This window comes from Zalophus californianus, chromosome 12 (assembly GCF_009762305.2).
Source record: "Zalophus californianus isolate mZalCal1 chromosome 12, mZalCal1.pri.v2, whole genome shotgun sequence".
NCBI lineage: Eukaryota > Metazoa > Chordata > Mammalia > Carnivora > Otariidae > Zalophus > Zalophus californianus.
In genome coordinates this window covers 40,399,105-40,418,344 of record NC_045606.1, presented here as the reverse complement: position 1 = coordinate 40,418,344, position 19,240 = coordinate 40,399,105, and the positions used below count along the sequence as shown (strand labels likewise).

Sequence of the window (19,240 nt, the reverse complement as noted above, 5' to 3'; positions counted from 1 at the left end):
AGTGTACTGCTTTCTGAAGAATCTTAAGAAATAAATTCTTTACTCTGATCAAAATTTCAATATACAGGCGAAGGACTTACATCTAAAATGGTGTTTTCATGGAGTTTACTAAAGGAAAATTTGACCTCAAGTTGGCTTATTAACTGGGATCATTTTGTTAATAATGCATCCGTTGGCTTTGCTGTTTGGATAACCTGGGAAGATTAGCCATGACTGAGAACACATTCCCTTCTTCTCACCTAAAATCATTGCATTTGAAGATGGGTATTTAGAGCAACTTACCATTAATTTTATTCCACAGGGGTCTTTAGGACCACATGGACCAAAGGGGCCCAGAGGACTTCAGGTAAGGAGAGGCTAAACCAAATCTACGTCTGATTAGATTGTATTTAAAATAACAGGATTAGAATCACCTAGAAAGCTCTTAGAACCCACTGTGCGCATTTGTTCTCTCTGCCAATTCAGTCAGAATGTCTAGGGATTGAAGCCAGGCGTCGGTACTTTTAAAGATTCCCAGGTGATTCCCATGTGCAACCAAGTTTGGAAATCACCGCTCTAATATTTTGAGTAACTAATTCAGGCTCTCCAAAGATAGGTATCAGCAGGTGAGTTTACTTAGTAGAGGGATAAAAGTTTAAAAATTCTGGTGTAGGAAGGCAGATAAATCTAAAGCAATTACAAACAAGATGTAACCATTTTTGTTTTGCTACTGTAATGTAGTTGGAAGAACTATGCATTTTATCTAAATTACAGTACTTGTATTGTTCCATCATTATAAGTACTTAATGCTCGATAACATGGAATAATTCCTTAAGGCATTTAAGTTAAGCATACTCCATGGATTTCAAAAAATAATTTAGATCAGTTTTTTTTTTCCCCAGCCTGGGGACCCGCCTACTCTAACGTTTTCATGGGGGGAGGGTGTGTGTATATGAGGAGTTAATTTCAGTATTTCAAAAAGTCTACTGAAAATTATAACTTGACCCAAGATTTCCTAGACAGCTTCTAGTTAACCATCAGCTCCTTTGCTTTGGCCTAGAATTGTACTGGGGCAGGGCAGTAACTCTGGTTATCATGGGGTCATTAGAAGCTCCAACTTTCAGTTATAAATGACTTAGATATTAAAAAAAAATGGTTCATTCAAAATTTTTCACAAAGGGCGTCCAGCACAGGCATAAGGTTGGAAACACAGGCTTCGAGAGCAAACACCTCGTGAATAAATGTTTGCTCTCAGCTTAAGTACTATTTTAGAAGCTGCCTATTTGACATGAGCAATTTTGTCTCATTCCATTCCTCAGTCGCATGTAACCCCAACGTAACTCCGAGGTATATAATCCGACTTCTAAACTCAGCATCTCTAGAGACCATAACGAACGATTCATTCTTGGTTGGCCTTTTGTGTAGGGAACTAATTCTTGATTTTCACCTTGGAGCAGGGCATAAGTGGACCTCCAGGGGATCCAGGCCCGAAGGGATATCAAGGCAATAAGGTAATCATACCCTTTGATTAAAGATAGGCAGAGTGCCTTTCCCCTAGTGAGCTATAGTGATGTGTGTTTTTATTAAGCAGAAGTGGGTGGACTCTTCGAGGATGTAAATTTGCCAATACATAGCTTTATCATTTATTATTACATTATTATTATAATATTATTATATTATTCAAAGGCACATTATTAAATACGAGCCATTATTCAGAATCTTTGCAGTATTTCCTTCTTACTCCTGCTCTTTAGTCATTTTATGATTCACTAGAAACTAAAAAGTAGTAACAAATAACCAATTCAAATCACTGTATTTCCCCATATGTGATGTCAACTCAATATATAGCTTATAAAAGATGGAAATTTATAACTGTCATGCCAATAAAAATCAAGCTTTTAAAAATCGTTACAGGGGAGTAATCTCAACCATCAGTACCAGGCTTGTAATGTCATTCCACGGATAACCAAGCAAGACAGCAGGAGGGCTTGAATAAGAGCCAAATAGAACCCAAAGATGCTATAGCTGGGATATTTAAAAGACCTGGTTATAAGGCTCTGTTTTCTAATGAGGGTGGCCATTAATGTGCTGAAAACAAGCTTTTTAGTACCTTTTAAACTCTTCTCAATGCTTAGTAAGTATCATGGGTATAGTAAATATCCCATAAATAGTGTCATTAGTGACTGGAGATCTGTGGGATTTGTGGCAGCAAGGACAGCAGAAGGTGCCATCCCCAATGGACCCTAGATAAAGCCAGTCCTTTAAGGGGGCTATCAAATCGAAGCTGTGGGGAGCAGTTGGGCTATGTGAGTGTTCTTTTTCCAGAGAGAGGAAAGAGAGTGACAAGTATAGCATTTTTAACAAGATAACGACAATATGTGATTTCCCAGGCCACTTTTAATTGGCAAATTAAAATAGAATGAGCTTCTCAGCGGGAGTGTGCTTAAGCTTCATCTGGGGAAACTGCCTTTTCCAGTCCTTGCCTATGATTAATTTTCTCTGGGGAAGAGAAATGTATCTCTTGAATACTGAGTAGAAGTTTTTATAAAATTGCTTTGGCTGTGGATAAGATCCTGAAGCAAGAAAAAAAAATATTTTGACAGTCCACGCTTTTTTCTAGGATTCTTTGGTTACCTAAGATGATAATTTTGTTTGTGCAAAAGAGGCTTAAAATCAGGGATCGGGGTTGGAGTTTGCAACAGTGATAGAATTATAGAATGTTTGAGCTGCCAGGGATGTTAGAGATCATACTGGCCCAAAGTTTTCATTTTGGAAAATGAGGAGTGAAGTCTGGATATCACATGGCTTGCCTGAGACAGAGGCACAGCCAGACTCATCAGCTTTGGAGAGTACCCAGGGAGGGCTGGGAGCAGGGCAGGTAGCTTTGGGAGATGGTCAGCGGTAGTCCATTGAAAGGTGCCATCATTTGCTCACTTCTACTTGTGTCTCATACAATTACTATTTACGTTTTTTTTAACATAAACTTATGTATGTATGTATGTATATATATATATATTTTTAAGATTTTATTTTTATTTGAGATCCAGAGTTAGAGAGAGCACAGAGAGGGAGAGGGAGAATCAGACTCCCTGCTGAGCAGAGAGCCCAATTTGGTGTTCAATCCCAGGACCCTGAGATCAGGACCTAAGCTGAAGGCAGACACTTAAATGACTGAGCCACCCAGGCACCCAACAGAAAGTTATTTAAACAAAATTTAGCTTTTAATTCCAACAGTGCATTCTTAGAATAAATATAGTTGAGTGTTTAGGGGAAGTTACAATTTTCTGAGGTAATAACATTTCATGCTTGACTTCCACATCATCCTAAGTATTTGAATACTTTTCATGAATTTTCCAAGATCCTCTTTAAAAAAAATTTTTTTTTTTTAAATTGTGGTTAAGGGGGCACCAGGGTGGCTCAGTTGGTTAAGTGTCCGACTCTTGGTTTCAGCTCAGGTCATGATCTCAGGGTTGTCAGATTGAGCCCCCAGTAGGGCTCCACATTCAGCGTGGAGTCTGCTTGGGATTCTTTCCTTCTGCCCCACCCCCCCAAATAAAATAAACAAAATCTTAAACAAAAATAAATTGTGGTAAAGGATACATAATATAAAATTACCACTTGGGTTTTTTTTTTAAGATTTATTTATTTATTTTGAGAGAGTGAGAATGAGAGAGAGAGAGAGAGAGCACATGAGAGGGGGGAGGGCCAGAGGGAGAAGCAGGTTCCTCGCTGAGCAGGGAGCCCGATGCGGGACTCAATCCCGGGACTCCAGGATCATGACCTGAGCCGAAGGCAGTTGCTTAACCAGCTGAGCCACCCAGGCGCCCGCCACTTGGGTTTTAATCACAAAATTCACTGCCAGGTGAATACACAAAGCTCACTGAATTGAAAGATGTCAATTTCTAGAAAATGTTCTGGGTTGCTGGGAGCAAATGAAGTGGGAGTGGGTTTTTCTTTTTCCTTCTAGTAATATTTTTGGTTTAAGGTCACAAATTTAGTAGTCTCTTGACTCGTACTTCAAGACTATTATTAATTTCTACCTCTCTTTGGATCTGTCAACCAGAGATGCATATTGCACTGATCATTAAAATTTTTTAAATTTTATACATTTATTAGTATTTCATCTTAAAAGCCAAGTTTCCGGGAATGATTCCATCTTGGGTCTCAGAATGTACTTCTACATCTTGAAGACAGTATGCTCTTTTTTCCTCAATCTGGAAATAATATGTTTATAATGATATTTCTTTTCATGCATTACCATTTTATTATAAAATGTTTTTAAGAAATTGCTATCGCAAATTGTGCAAAAAATTCCCTAAGACCTAGTAATTCTGTATTTTCTAATGAGCACAGGGAGGATTATTTATTTTGAAACTTCTATAATACTTGATAACATTTAATGTATATTTATTATGTACAGATATATAGTTCTAAATACTCACTTAACATAATACCACCTTTTGAGGCATGATCTAGTCTTAACCCCATGATACAGATAAGGCTACTCAAGGAAAGAGAGGTTAAGCAGTAGGTTCAAGTCTGTGTAGGTAGTAAGGGATAGAGCCAGGATTCAAACCCAGCCAGTCCGCTCTTAACCACCATAGTATATTTATCTCCTTAGGAATACTGCTGAATTTCCCGAGTAGTTGACCTGAGATAAATGCATTTCTTTTGGACAGTATGGAAATTACACCTGTCCCCCTTCTCTTGTACTCTGGCTGGAAAACAACAGTCTGTTGAGAGGTGCGTTTCTATTTGGTTATAATGTTCATCTGAAAATGCAGGAAGAGAAGGATGGGAATTGCATGGGAAAAAGAAACCAGTAATGTGCATTTTCAAATATTTTGTTTATAAGGAAACCTTCATCCAGAAACCTCTAGACTTGTAACATTTGTAAAGATTCCATAAGAGTTTCTAGATGGGGCCTGTCTATGTCTTTGAATTTATGAATGGTTTCTCTCATGAGCTACAGTCCCATTCTATTGCTCTAGTAGTTGGATTTTCTTCATCAAAGGGTTTGCAGAAAGGTGGTCAAAGAACAAAAGGAAAAAAATAACATGTGATAAATTGAGGAAAAATGTGATGCCAGCCCAGTTTCACAAATCATTTCTGTCATTAATATTTTCCACATGTAAAGTAGCTCCTATTTTGCCCTGAATGACCTAGTTGTCTTAGAAACAAAATATAGATGTTTCTCAGAATGAAGCTGTGGCTCTGAGGCCACTTCAGCCTTCCCCATATATGAAGGTCATGCAGTGACATTCATAAGAAGAACATCCCATCAGTCTCTAAAACCAATTAGCATCATAATCATACAAGGGCCTTATCCCTGGGACCAAATGGAAAATGCTATAACCCTGGAGAGAGCACAGTGCTCTTTCTGAGTAAAAATTGAGTACCTAAGAGCCCTACACCGACTTCCAAGGGTTATTGTGATGGTTCAGTTACAATCCCATCTGGTCCTAGAATGGGCCCTCTCATAACTAGAAAAAATGGCTCAAGATTGGCAGGGCTTTCAAATCACAGAGAACAGTTACAAAATTAGTTTTGTACAAATAAACACAGTAGAATGTTGGGTGTGCCAAACCCACATTAGGTAATTTTTGCCATTTCTTGATGTCTTTCTGAGGTTATTTTGGAAGTGTGTTTCTTCTCAAATCTCATGCAAATAGGCATCCTTTCCAAGACCCTCTTTGTGCTCCTGGGAGGAGGGCATGCTCACTGGCATGAGCAGAAAATAGCTTGTTACATGGAGTATCCTAGTACCAGAGCTTTCATGCTAGGGCCAAAGAGCACTAAGAAATAGCCCTGATATGCTTTCCCAAGTCAAAGTACCACATGTTAATCCTCCAACAATTAAAAAGACCATGATATTATATTCTGTATTAACTCATCTTAATGGATGAATTACCTCGCTTCTCATAACCTCTTCCATTGTTTTACTCCAGGACATTCATATATTTCCTACAGGGCTTTTCTCCCCTAAGATTTTTCTTGTACTACACACAAGTGTGAGAAACTCAAAGTCCTTTTATGTATGAGACTTTGTCTTAACTCACTTTTACTTCTGAGATGTAAAAAAAAAAAAACAACAAAAAAAAACACGGAGAAATGGCACCAGTCTTGTCTAGTTTAATAAATAGATATGGTGAGGGTAAATAATCTCCAGTGAATCAAGCATTTACCCATCCATTCAAAATGAACAAAGGACCTCGTATCCATGAATAAATGGAACCTATGCTTCAAGAGGAGTGAGGGCAAATTAAATAGTTAAACCACTCCATGGTTCTGCACCACACAATGATTCTTGGACACCCTATTCCTCCTTCTCCAACTCTGTCAAGGTTTCATCTCATTTCTTGAGATTTTCAAGCAAAGTATGTATTTTTCAAGTAGCTGGTATTTGGAAGAAGTCAAGTAAATAAGAACTAAATGTACAAATCCTAAAGTTGAAACTTTGTAAACACCTCTACAAAACATCCTGTTTTCTTCAAAATGCCCTATGAAAAGAGGTCGATTTTAAAAAGAGGGCTGTTGTAACCTTTGTAATAGCTACTGTGAAAGCCCATGCATAGATTTTTGGTAGCTGGTAGTTTCCTGTTAGCTTCCATGCATTATACCTTTAAACATTGCTAGCCTTGTTTCAGATATGAACAATTGGTAAGAGAATTGGACAAATATAGGCAGGTCTTTCACTGTTAAAAAAAGAAAATCCAAGGCAGAAGATCCAGTGACAATGGGTCAGGAGCACCACTGTCACATCTGAGAGAAAAAATGATTATATGCAACAAAGAGGGATTTGTTGAATGAATGGGTGGATGAGTATTTAAATGGAATGAGCTGTTGACAGTATCCTACTATAGAGAAGTCAAAACAGGCAAGAGACTAAAAGAGTCATTTATTTTTTGTCAACTTTGAAGTTATTGGAAATCTTTAAGGGAGCAGCTCCAATAGAGAGATTGGGGAGGTGACAAAGGAGAAGGATACAATAGCCAAGAATTCTGACCATTCTTCCAAGATATTGGGATAATATAGGGAAACAGGACAGTATTGACATAACCCATCAAAAGCTTCTTGTGCATTTAATAATCTAATATGTTCTTATAGTTCCACTTTTTAAAAAAAAATATTTATTTATTTTAAAGACAGACAGAAAGCCCAAGTAGGTGGAAGGGCAGAGGGAGAGGGAAAAACAGACTCCCCACTGAGCAGGGAGCCCGACATGGGGCTCAATCCCAGGACTCCGGGATCATGACCTGAGCTGAAGGCAGATGCTTAACAGACTGAGCCACCCAGGTGCCCCTGTACTTCCACTTTTTTCTAAGAGAGGCAAGAAGACTTGGACTTTTTTTTTTTAGTTTTAAATATACAACTTAGAGTCTTATGTTTTCTATAATATCACTATTTTTGCTGGAACAGAATCATCATTAACGAAGATTTAGTAGTTTTAAAAAATACATTCTTGTTTTGTTCATTAAATACTTGATTCAACTCAACATTAGTTTAGCAGCTTTAGAAGGTCAACTTACTAAACGTATCTAATATTTCAGTTATGGTTTGGAAATAATTCAAGACCGCAGATACAAACAACTATGAAGAATTTTAAACTTCCTCCTCAAACAAGCATGCTGTGTAGTTTTATTTCAGCTCTCACACAATTCAAAAACCTAACAATCTCCTGACATCATGATGTTGCTTTCAACCGTAAAAAAATCATGATTTGAAATAGGGTATAATTCCTTATAACTTGATGGGAAGCAAACTGGGTGAAACATACCTAGACATCAACAATTCCTAGGGTGGAATAATTAATCAAAGAGAAAAGTTTTTTAAGTTCACGGCTCTCTTAACAGAATGACTATTTTTTGCTTCACGTAAAGCATTTTAAGTCAGGGTACTTGAACGTGTCAGCTTTTCCAACGGTCCCAAACCAATGACGGGCCTTCTGGTTTCCCGGGCAGCTAACAACTTTGAACAGCGTTGTGACTGCTCAGTGGATAGTGGTATAAAGGGAAGAATCCCTTTACAATTTTAATTATATATATCAGTTGAATGAAGATTGGAGCCAAGCTGCCAAACTATGTGAATGTTTTCTCTTCAGAGATGTCAAAGTGTAAATGTTATTTCTGTCCTGGGCTTAATTAAAGGGAAAAAAATCATGAGTAGTCCAGCAACTGTTGTTGTGGAGAGGGCTTTGACCTACATGCACATCTGCCCACCAGGACTCTAAATGAGCTTATTAACTCATTTGACAAGAGACAACTGATAGTGACAACTTGAAGTGGCTGCCAGAACACGTGGGATGTCAGCCAATGGTTTCAATGCAGATGATTTTCATTCCCAAATCTCTGATGCACATGGTTCTCAGCAGGAGGGGTAGACTGTGTGTGTGTGTGTGTGTGTGTGTGTGTGTGTGCATGCACGTGTGCACACATGAGCAGAGACTGCCAAGGTAAAAACTCTGATGAATCAAGAAACCCCAAAATGCTGCTAACGTAAAGGTGCTGAGTCTAACCCACATGCCCAGTCAAGCTGGGCACTAACATGGAACTGAATCAGTTACTGCAGGGTCTTCGGAGGGATGTCAGAATTAACAACAACAAAAAAATCCCATCAATATCCCCAATTCAAGTAAATTGCAATAGCATCGCAACAGGGAATATTAAGTTTATTCCAAGGGTAAGGCTTTTTTATTGTGGTAAAAGTCCAAGAAGTGTCAACCAGAGCTGAGATTCTTAAAAGCTCTCCTGATGGGCTGCTAAGCAGTCCTTCCTTTTAGGGATAATAACACACAATTCCTTAGATTTTATTAAATATGATGAAGTATGACTTTCCTGGTAGATTGGTCATATGAATGTCATTTTTACAGGTTGAATATTATCAACTTCATGTGGTTTAATCTAATAACAAAAAAAATGAGTTGCATTACTAAAATCTGGTATAATACTACAATTTTCATTACATGTTCACTGATTTTTTGTTATTATGGAGTATTTTTCCTCTTTGAGAAGCATAAGTAGGTGGATTTGTGGTCTTTTCTCTTACCCAAGTAGATGGTATTCAAAACAGATTGCAGTTGGAGATTTGAAATAATGATGGTTTAAAACTCAGTGCAGTTGGTTAGTAACCAATTTATATGTACACCAAGATTATGTGATCACAGTATTGGGGATTATAATTTACATTATCTTTACCACGAATTTAGTGACAACACTGATCCAGGTAGACTTAAATGTCTGAAATGACATGTGAATTGGCTTGTAAAAGTATATTTTCTTTCGGCTTGCATTTTATTTTAGAGATACTTTGTCTTCATATGGTGGATCTGCCACAATGGGTCGATTTTAACTATTTGATTTTTGTGTTTTCATTCTGTAACAAAGATATGAATTTAGTCTGCGATCAAGTGATTTTTGAACTTACTCAAGAAAAGAACTGAAAAGTCTCAAGAGGCAGTCTGGCACGGTGGTTAGGGCACTGGCTCTAAAGCCAGACTGCTGGGGTTCAAAGCCAGCCCTGTATTGTATTAGCTCTGTGATTTGGGCAAGTTACTTATCCTCCCTAGGCCTCAGTTTTCTCATTCATGTAATGGGTTAATAGTACCCTCCTCTTAAGAGTTGTTTTGAAGATTATATGAGTTAATCGTGGTAAGTGCCATACGTGTTGATAATAATTAAGCAGCTAAGTATTTTGACAACTCTTTTTTATAATGTAGAAAAAGTCTAGGCTGAAACGTTTTCTAAAATAAGCCACTTGTAACACTTCTCTGAAACAAGAGAAATTAGGTACTAAAAAATAGAGCTTGATTTAGCAAGTATTTGATAGATGTTAGTTTCCTGCCTCCCAACACCAGCTTCTTTCTCCCCTCCCCACCAAAAATGTACCTTTCTTGACTTTTCTCCCAAATCTTTGTCTGCAGTCATCACTGCATTGAGTTTCAGCTAAGACTGTATCCTGGCCCTACTCGAATCATTCTGCACCTATCCTTCAAATCTTATTTTAAGCAGCACGATCATCCACCATTTTCCTCCATTTTGAAAGTATGAGAATATTTGTCAGAAGACTTAAGATATTAAAGTTGATGCTACACTCATTTGTAGTGTATAAAAAAGTGATAAAAAAGAAATTGCTAAAATGTCTTTTCTAATTTTAAGACCCCAAAGTATGATTAAATTGTTCATAATTGTATTATTCAAGAAAAGGTAAATTTCTGCCCTCAAAAAATTCAGAGTCTTGGACAACCATTCATTATTTGTTATCTTAGGGCAAGGAAAGATGTTGACTTTGGTTAGAGCTGGTGCCAGGAATAAGGCATGTTGTGTTTCTCTAGCTGAACTTCCCATACAGAGTAATCTTGGGCCATCTATTGGGAATTTATTATTCCTTCAGGTGAAAAAAAATGTTTAATTTTATCTGGGTAAGTTTGCAGGAGAAACTGTGTATAATAGGTATTTGATATCACTATGTAACTTACATATAGCTGCTCTTGGTTGAAAACCTAACTAAATCAGAGGGAACTCCAAAGGAACATTTCCAGATTCTTGACTCCCCCCAGCCAAGACCTGTTTTGTTTCCTGTTTCCTCCAGCAGCTAGCTTGGCACCTGCTCCCAGGTTGCTGCTTGGTAAATGTTTGCTGCCTGGATGGTTGAGTGAATGTTATCAATTAGCTAAGCACTGACGGTGCAAAGCAGAGCAAAGTCACATGACATCCTCCCCACAAACTAGGGGAAGACAGATTAACTAAATACAAAGTTATAATGAATACTCAGAAAAAGAAGAAAATGGTGCTATCAGTACCTCTAGGACAGGAATTTAACCTGATCAGAGAAGCACTCTCTGAAGCCGTGCTGCTTAAAGTAAGATTTGAAGGATGCATAAGGGTTGACCAGGAAAAAAGGGAGGTAAGAACATCCCATATAGATAGAATAGCATGTGCTAAGATCCTGCAGCAGATGGGAGCCTGGCAAGTACAAGGAACTGAACAAAGGCCAATGCTGCTAGGGTGGCGAATGAAGAAGAAACTAGTTTCAGAAGGGACTGGAAAGCCCATGGGACCACACCAGGCAGGGGCTCACAGGTCTTTTAAGAAGCTCTGTCTTTCCACTTGGCGCAAAGAGAAGGGCCTTGAATGGTTTCACTCAGATTAAAAATAAAACTAAAATTAAGGGGCACCTGGGTGGCTCAGTTGTTTAAGCGTCTGCCTTCGTCTCAGACCTTGAGATCTCAAGGTCCTGGGATCAAACCCCATGTCGGGCTCCATCTAACGGTCCTGGGATTGAGGTCCACGTCGTGCTCCCTGCTCAGGAAGGGAGCCTGCTTCTCCCTCTCCCCACTGCTCAGGCTCTCTCTTGCACGATCTCTCTCTTTCAAATAAATAAATAAAATCTTTAAAAAATTTTTTAAAAAATAAAATCAAACTAAAACTAAAAGATTGTGCTGGCGGCAATGGGGGAATAAATTAAAGTGTGCTACAATGGATGTGTATAGGGTAATAAAGACTTTGTTGTAGTCTAAACAAGAGGTGATATTAATTTGAGGTAGACTGAAGAGGCATAGTAGAGGAATAAAGAGGTAGATGGATTTGAAAGAGATTTAGAAGACATATGGAAAAGCGGTGGCGATGCATTACACATGGTGGGTACGGGAGTGAGAGGTGTCAAGAATGACTCCTTCTTCTGTCTTGACTCATGGAGGGATTATGGTGCTCTTCCCTGAAACAAAGAATGCTGGAAGATGATCAGTTCTACGAGGGGAAGAGTAGGAGTTTGTCTTTGGAGATGATGAGTTCCTTTTGAAATTCTCTTTCCTGACTTCTATCACACTATTTTTGGGAGTTCTCATTTCTTTTTCTCAGCCACTGTCTTCCTCAACTCCCCACAGGACATTTCTGTGTTCTTTTACTCCCACCCCACTTAATTGTTGGTACTCTCCATGGTTCTGACCTGAGCCTCTGGCCTCCTCAAACACTGTTCAATACAGTAGCCACATGTGATTACTGAGCCCTTGAAATGTGGCTAGTCTAAATGGAGATGTGCTATAATTGTTAAATACACATAGGATTTCAAAGACATGTGTTAATAAATAAAATCATTAATAAGGTTTTTATATTATATATTGAAATGATAATATTTAGATGTATTAAGTAAAATATGTTATTACTTTCTTAATGTGGCTACTAGAAAATTTAAAATTACATATGTGGCTCATTGTATATTTCTAGTGGATGGTGCTGCTCTAGACAGTGACTCTATTGTTGCCTTATTCTTGTCCACTTGAGCCCACAGAGCTGCTTATTGTCCCCGGAAATTTTCACATCATTTTATGCTTCATACTCTTTCCTTTTCCTGAACTTTTGTTCCGCTTCTTTTCTACCAGATTAGATATGATTCCTACTTTTTTTTGTTCAGAGCAAATATCTCCTCTACTATACGAAACTTTTCCAGTTCCTTAAGGTAGAATTAAACATTTCTGCGTCTGAGTCTTACATCCTCTCTTAATATCTTTATTACAGGTAATTCACATGCTTGTATTTTCTTTTATATTCATTTGTCTCTCCAGCCAGATCGTAAGTGTCTACAAAGTGCAGGTGTAATCTGGTTTATGTCTATAATTATGTAACTGGGTACTCAGTACCAGGGTGGTGCTCAATGAAAGTCTGGTGAATAACAATTGAATCTACACATATTAAACAGCTATCATGTGATTAGTTGTGACTTAGATGTTTTATAGACAATATCTTGCATCCTCTCAGCAGCCCTGCAAGGTAGATATAATTATCCTCATTTTGCATATGGGGATCTTGCAAAAGCTCAAACTGTTAGTAAATTATAGAGCCAGGATTCAACTAGATTAAATGAAAAAAAGCCATGGTTTTTTTTTCTGTGATTCTATGCATGCTGAAAAATGGATTAAAAAGTGGTGATTACATCTCACATCATAAAATAGAAAAAAATACCCATTTCCTAAGATTATTAGAAGACTAAGTGACATAATGTATATAAAGTGTCAGGGCAGTACTTGGAAATACTAGGTTTTATTAGACATTGGCTTCCTTCAATGTTGAGACCCATAGCATAGGCATCCTTAATTTCTGAGGAAATGGTGGTTTTCCTAACTTCCTCAATGTTCCTACCTATTCTTATACTCATTTGGAGGTCATGAGAAACAGACCCCCTCCAGGGCCATCCACTTTAACTCAGTCCTCTTTGGATATACTTCTGATGGTTAAAGAAAGTGAAGTAGAGAAATAACAAGTAGCACTAGGGCCATTCAACCTCTCTGTGAGTGCTTTTGCTTCCTGGTGAAGGTTGGGGTAGGAATAATGGGCTATGTGGCCTTGGTGAAGTTCCAGAAAATCATTGTGAGTAGAGCGCTGGTTCTTCTCTTCCTGTTCTGTCTTACCCAGTGATGGTATGTTACAATCAGGACCATTTCCTTTACCATCTGGGGAATCTTTGTAGGAAAGGGAAAAGAGAAGTATGAATGGGATAAACATTAATTGTAGGCCAATGTGATCTGTAGGCCTTATGTTGAGATGCTAAGCTCCTTAGAAATAAATTTAAACAACTGAAAGGTAAAAATATGTTACTACTGACCTGTGCTGAGGTAAGAGAGAGTGATCCCTCTATAACCTTCAGATCCCTGTACCTTCTCTAAAAAAGCAGTATTGAGAAATTGCTCAGTGACTATTGGTGCTTGACCAAAGCTAAAGGAAGCTCATGGATTTAAGGGTAAGACAGTTGCTTCGGAAGCTCATGGGTTTGAGAGCAAGACAATTGCTTCTCCTACTGATTTTCCTGATTCACATATTTCAAGTTAACAAGAGAACCAATTCCTTGTCCTTATTTAGAGGAAACCTTCTCACCAACCTGTGCTCTTGTTTGTTTTAGATCAAACATACAGAAAAGTACAAGTAGGGCAGAGCTTCCACTACTTAACAAACTTGGGGCGCTTGGGTGGCTCAGTTGTTAAGTGTCTGCCTTCAGCTCAGGTCATGATCCCAGGGTCCTGGGATCGAGCCCTGCATCAGGCTCCCTGCTCCGCGGGAAGCCTGCTTCTCCCTCTCTCACTCCCCCTGCTGTGTTCCCTCTCTCGCTGTGTCTCTCTCTGTCAAATAAATAAATAAAATCTTAAAAAAAAACCCAAAAACAAATTCTCCTTCAAATATATATTATGTATATATAACATAAGATAATATATAAAAGCCTTCTGATCCATTACAGAACCAAATAATATAAAAGGGGCAGGGAATGAATAGAATAAGGAACTTAGGGTCTTATGTTATTATTATTTTAATGGTGTGTTTTATCTCTTAAACTAGTCCTTTGAGATTAGGGACAATGGCGTAAACTTCTCTGTATTTACTTCATTACTGCCCACAGAGTAAGTGCTTGGTGTTCCTTTGCTGAGCGATGGAAACCGTCACCCACACGCAGTATAACTGACAAGATTGTGGCACAGAAAGTTGTAAGGAAAAGTTTCTTGGAAGTGAAAATTTGGAATCTAAATTAAGAAACTGAATATTCTCTAGCACTTAAACTTTGAGATCAAGAAAACAGCTTCACATCTGGGAGAACCTTTATGTCTGATATTATTTGTGGAGAAATCCTGTGGCCAAGAACATGTGACATATAAGAAGGGCAATTATCTGGCTACTCCCGAAAATTTAATATACATAGAAAAATAAGTACAACTTTGAATTTTAAAGGGAAAATTCAAGTTGATTTATCTGCCATATTGACTTATACTTAAAAGAATGAACTGAAGTTACCTTTAGATCCAATCCACTCAAATGCCAAGCATCCTAAATTCTCACAATTAACTGATTTTGAGACAGGTTTTCTTTGTTATGATTTTAGGGAGTTGATTTGACTCTGACCCTTCTTCTTGTCCCCTCTTTCCCCCTTTGCAATTGATCAAAGTCCACAGACTTCCTTCAAGTCATGCCCCTACCATATCAATAGGACATTACTTTCATTACTAAGAGTCCTCTTCAAAATCACAAGCCTCCAGGGAAAATTGAGCTTTAACTTTGGTGAAAATTCTTTTGTTCCACTCAATCTGGAGAGGGTTTGTCCCAACTTCTTGTCCCATTTTACTGCTGATTAATACAAGGATGAAGAGAAGAGAGAAATCTATATGTTGGATGAAATTTTAAATACCAAGGATTCATTAACTCAAACACGAGAGTATTCAGAAATCTTCCTTCACATAAATTAGAGGTATGTGTGTACATAAAGAACTAGAAGGAAATGCACCAGAAATTAGTAGTAGGTTTATCCGAGGCGTGATTATTGCTAATTGAAAATTTTCTGTATGTGCATGCTTTTCAATATATGGCAAATTTTCTATAATGAAGATACATTATTTTGGTAAACAGAAAAAAAAAAAAAGAAATTGTAATCAGTAGCCGCTCTCCTTTCCCCTATCAACATGCCGCATGACCGGAAATTTGAGAAACCTGCAGAGCCATGTACCTGCGGGTGATATTGAGGTGTGAGTTTGGGCAGGCCACATAACCTCTTTGGGACTCTGGTTCCTCACCTGCGAAATGTAGAAATTTGAGTGCCTCAGTCTCATTTAGTTCTGTGATGCTTGAATTCTAGGATGGGTCTGCCACATAGCAGACTATTACTGAAAATGCTTCTGGCTTCTAGTAACAGACATTTTGATTAATTGTGGCTTACACCGTAAGAATTCTTGTGTTTAGTAAACAGAAGGTTTGAAGGTAGGTAGCTCAATGAGGTTTTGTTTGATCAAGTTCAATGAGGTTTTCCAGGAGCTAGGGCACTTCAAATATTTTTCTGTATCGTTCTCTTCAATGGTTGGCATTCATCTGAGAGACTGTTACCTCGTGGTTACAAGACAGCTATCATATCTCCAACTAGGAAAGAAGAGGCAGAGGCAAAAGCTTTCTCTTTGCACCTAATAACATCCCCGTATCTCATTTGTTGGAACTGAGCCAAAGGGCCAACCAGTGGCAAAGAGATTCTAGACTTGCATTGAACCAATTCATCCTACAGCCTTGAGTGTAAAGAATAGCTTTCCATTGACATGAGCAGTTCAAAGTTCTAATAGCAGGGAAGGAAAGAGGAGAGGGGATGGTTATTGGGTAGGAAACAAATGTGTCTGTCAGAAGCACAGAATAAAGATTTGTTGAGCAAACAAGTGAGGGCTGCAGGATCCGAAAAACTTTTGTTTTTGTGGGCCTCTTTCTCCATAAAACAATGTTAAAAATTATATATTACAGCTGAGTTGGCATAAAGACAAATTTAATCCAGACTGGACACGTTGTTATATATTCATTATTATTTTTATTTTTTATTGATTTTAAACATTAACATGGAAACATTTTCATGGACCCTAGATATTGTGCCTGCTATAATTCAACCCTGGATGTATGTTGTCCTTCCAGCTGGATTGTAAATACTTTGAGGGCAGTGACTGTGTCCTAGATTCCACTGTTGCCCTCAAAGCTCCTACTGCATCACTATACATCTAAGAACTGTTCAATAAATACTGTTGAGTTGACCTAAGGCATAACTGTTTCTTCCTCCAGGGTGAACCAGGTCCCCCTGGTCCTTATGGTCCTCCAGGAGCCCCTGGTATTGGACAGCAAGGAATTAAGGTAACGATTCTTGTCTTTCCCCCCATTGATGAGTACTGAATTTATTGCAGGGGCTGGGGAAGCTTTGATGTGAACTCTGCTCAGCTTTGCCCTCTAGACACAAGGAGGCTGCCTGTAGAAGGTACTTACAGTCCGGGTGGGTGCTTGGACACTGGGGCAGTTAGCACAAGAATAATCAATGTAACTTTATTTGATGGAAATGAAAAATTTGTCTTGCCTCCAATTGCCAAACTTTTGCCAATGTACATCTAGTTCTGTTGAGTTTTCATGGAATTTAAATGTTAACATGCAAAAATGATATCAGGATGTGAAACATCTTACCATATAAACTATCACCTGTTCACATTAAAGAAGCAGAGAGGGGCAGAAACCAGAAGGACCATAACACTGAATAGGTAAGCATTGATAGAAAGGTTTGTAGGGATCTAAAAGGTACTGCAACACCCAACACCCTGGAGTGCTCTGCATCATGCAGGATGTCATGGAACAGAAGTGCTTATTTTAAATGGCTTTTCTATGTCATTGGACTAGAATAAGACTTTGGTGCAGGACTAAACAAAACAGGCAATTCTGGTGTCATCAAGTATCACCATGGATGGAATTGAAACAATAAGCATACTGAGACTACAGGGAAGGTGGAGTTTGTATTGGCAGAGTGATTGGACAAAGATTCTGAAGGAGATGAAGGGTGAACAGAACTGAAAGGAGAGGTAAAATGGAACAGAGTGGGGACAAGGAGAGGGTGGCCTTCCAGGATGGTGGTGAGAGGGGCAGGAAATGGCACAAGCATTGTTAGCTTGGTCCTCTCAATAACCCAAATGAATTGAATGCAGTCCAGCCTGCCAATTGCTACACACACAATAGCTTCTGAAAGCTAAAAGTGGTGTATTGCACTTACACAAGACAGGATGATGAGCATTTTAGAGTAATTTGTTCACTGAAATTCAAGCCATTTCTCCTCCTCCAGAATTTTTTTTTATCTTTATGAATGTGAAAAGCTTGACTATTTTGGAATATATCTTTGTTGAAATCTCCAGAGTATCTTGTGCTATGTTTATTCTTTATTTAAAAACTCAAACTTTCACTTGATTATTTCTTTCTCTTAGGGGGAAAGAGGTCAGGAAGGAAGAACAGGGGCGCCAGGACCGATTGGCATTGGGGAGCCAGGCCAGCCAGTAAGTAGCAAGGAACTCTAGATGGAATAAAAAGGACAAATATAGTTCTTATGTGCCCTTTGTGGTTAGACTAAATGGTTAAACTAAGCCCATGTTGCATCTTTTGGGATAAAAAAAGACAATAAATATGCAAGGGCCAGATCCGAGTGATATTTTTTATAACACTTGAAATAGAGCCCTCCACCCCACAGACACATGATATGTACAACTGGCTCTCTCTTACTGAAATCTCTTACGAGATTAATCAGCTTGTCCAAGAAGGAAAGAGATCTCATGTGTCAAAATCTCCTAGGAGATAGGAGAACTGGATTCAGGCCTAAGGTCATATTTTGTAACTAACTTTCCTGGAACCCTGAGAAAATCATTGAGAATAAGGACGTTGCTCATTACCTAGCTTATGAGTATACTCTAAAGCAAGGACAGTTGAAGGCAGACAGGTAATACCTGTGTTATTTGCAGCTTCTAGCTTATGTAGCTTTAAAGTTTACTATTTTTGCAGAAGAAAAAAAAAGTGTCTCTATCAAAAGAGATCTGGAGAAGAAATGAATAAAACATGACTATCCTAGTATAGAAATGCTCTTAACTTTTCAAGTAATCATTATTCTCCCAGAAAAGAACAGTAAGTTACTCACTGAGATACACATAAAAATAACTGGGTTGGATCAGAAGAATTAATATTGTTAAAATGTTGATACTACCTGAAACGATTTACAGATTCTATGCAATTCCTATCAAAATTCCAATGGCATTTTTCATGGAAACAGAACAAACAGCCTTAAAATTTGTATGGAACCATAAAAGATCCTGATTAGCCAAAGCAATCTTGAGAAAGAAGAACAAAGACGGAGATGTCACATTTTCTGATTTCTAAATATATTACAAAGCTATAGTAATCAAAACAGTATTGTATAGGCATAAAAACAGACACATAGACCAATGGAACAGAATAAAGAGCCCAGAAATATACTCACATGTATATGGTCAATTAATTTACAACAAAGGAGCCAAGTATATATAACAGGGAAAGGACAGTCTTACTTTAATAAATGGTGTTGGGTAGGTGCACCTGGGTGGCTCAGTCATTAAGCGTCTGCCTTCGGCTCAGGTCATGATCCCAGGGTCCTGCGATCGAGCCCCACATCGGGTTCCCTGATCCACGGAGAGCCTGCTTCTCCCTCTCCTTTTGCCTCTCCCCCTGCTTGTGCTCTCTTTCACTATCTCTGTCACTATCTGTCTCTCTCTATCAAATAAATAAATAAAATCTTTAAAAAAAATGATGTTGGGTAAATTGGACCACTATCTTATACCATACACAAAAATTAATTCAAAATGGATTTGAGTCTTGAATGTAAGACCTGAAACCATAAAACTCCTAGAAGAAAACATAGGCAGTAAGCTCCTTGACATAGGTCTTAGCAATGATGTTTTGAGTACCCAAAGTAAAAGGAACAAAAGCAA

At 38.2% G+C, this 19,240-nt stretch overlaps 1 protein-coding gene across 4 annotated transcripts in view; it reads left to right on the top strand.

The window, feature by feature from the left end:
- The window catches only part of COL28A1 (collagen type XXVIII alpha 1 chain), a 166,623-nt gene that overhangs the window by 27,847 nt on the left and 119,536 nt on the right, over positions 1-19,240 (top strand). For 2 of the 4 annotated variants that reach the window (XR_003516640.2, XM_027574927.2), the window contains exons 10-13: positions 302-346; positions 1,437-1,490; positions 16,539-16,607; positions 17,714-17,782. Coding sequence is in view for 3 of the 4 variants with exons in the window: in XM_027574927.2 (XP_027430728.1) it covers positions 302-346; positions 1,437-1,490; positions 16,539-16,607; positions 17,714-17,782 (237 nt within the window). In the remaining variant the exon portion in view is untranslated. The remainder of the gene's footprint in view (positions 1-301; positions 347-1,436; positions 1,491-16,538; positions 16,608-17,713; positions 17,783-19,240) is intronic. The other 2 variants (XM_027574928.2, XM_027574929.2) reach the window with 2 other exon arrangements.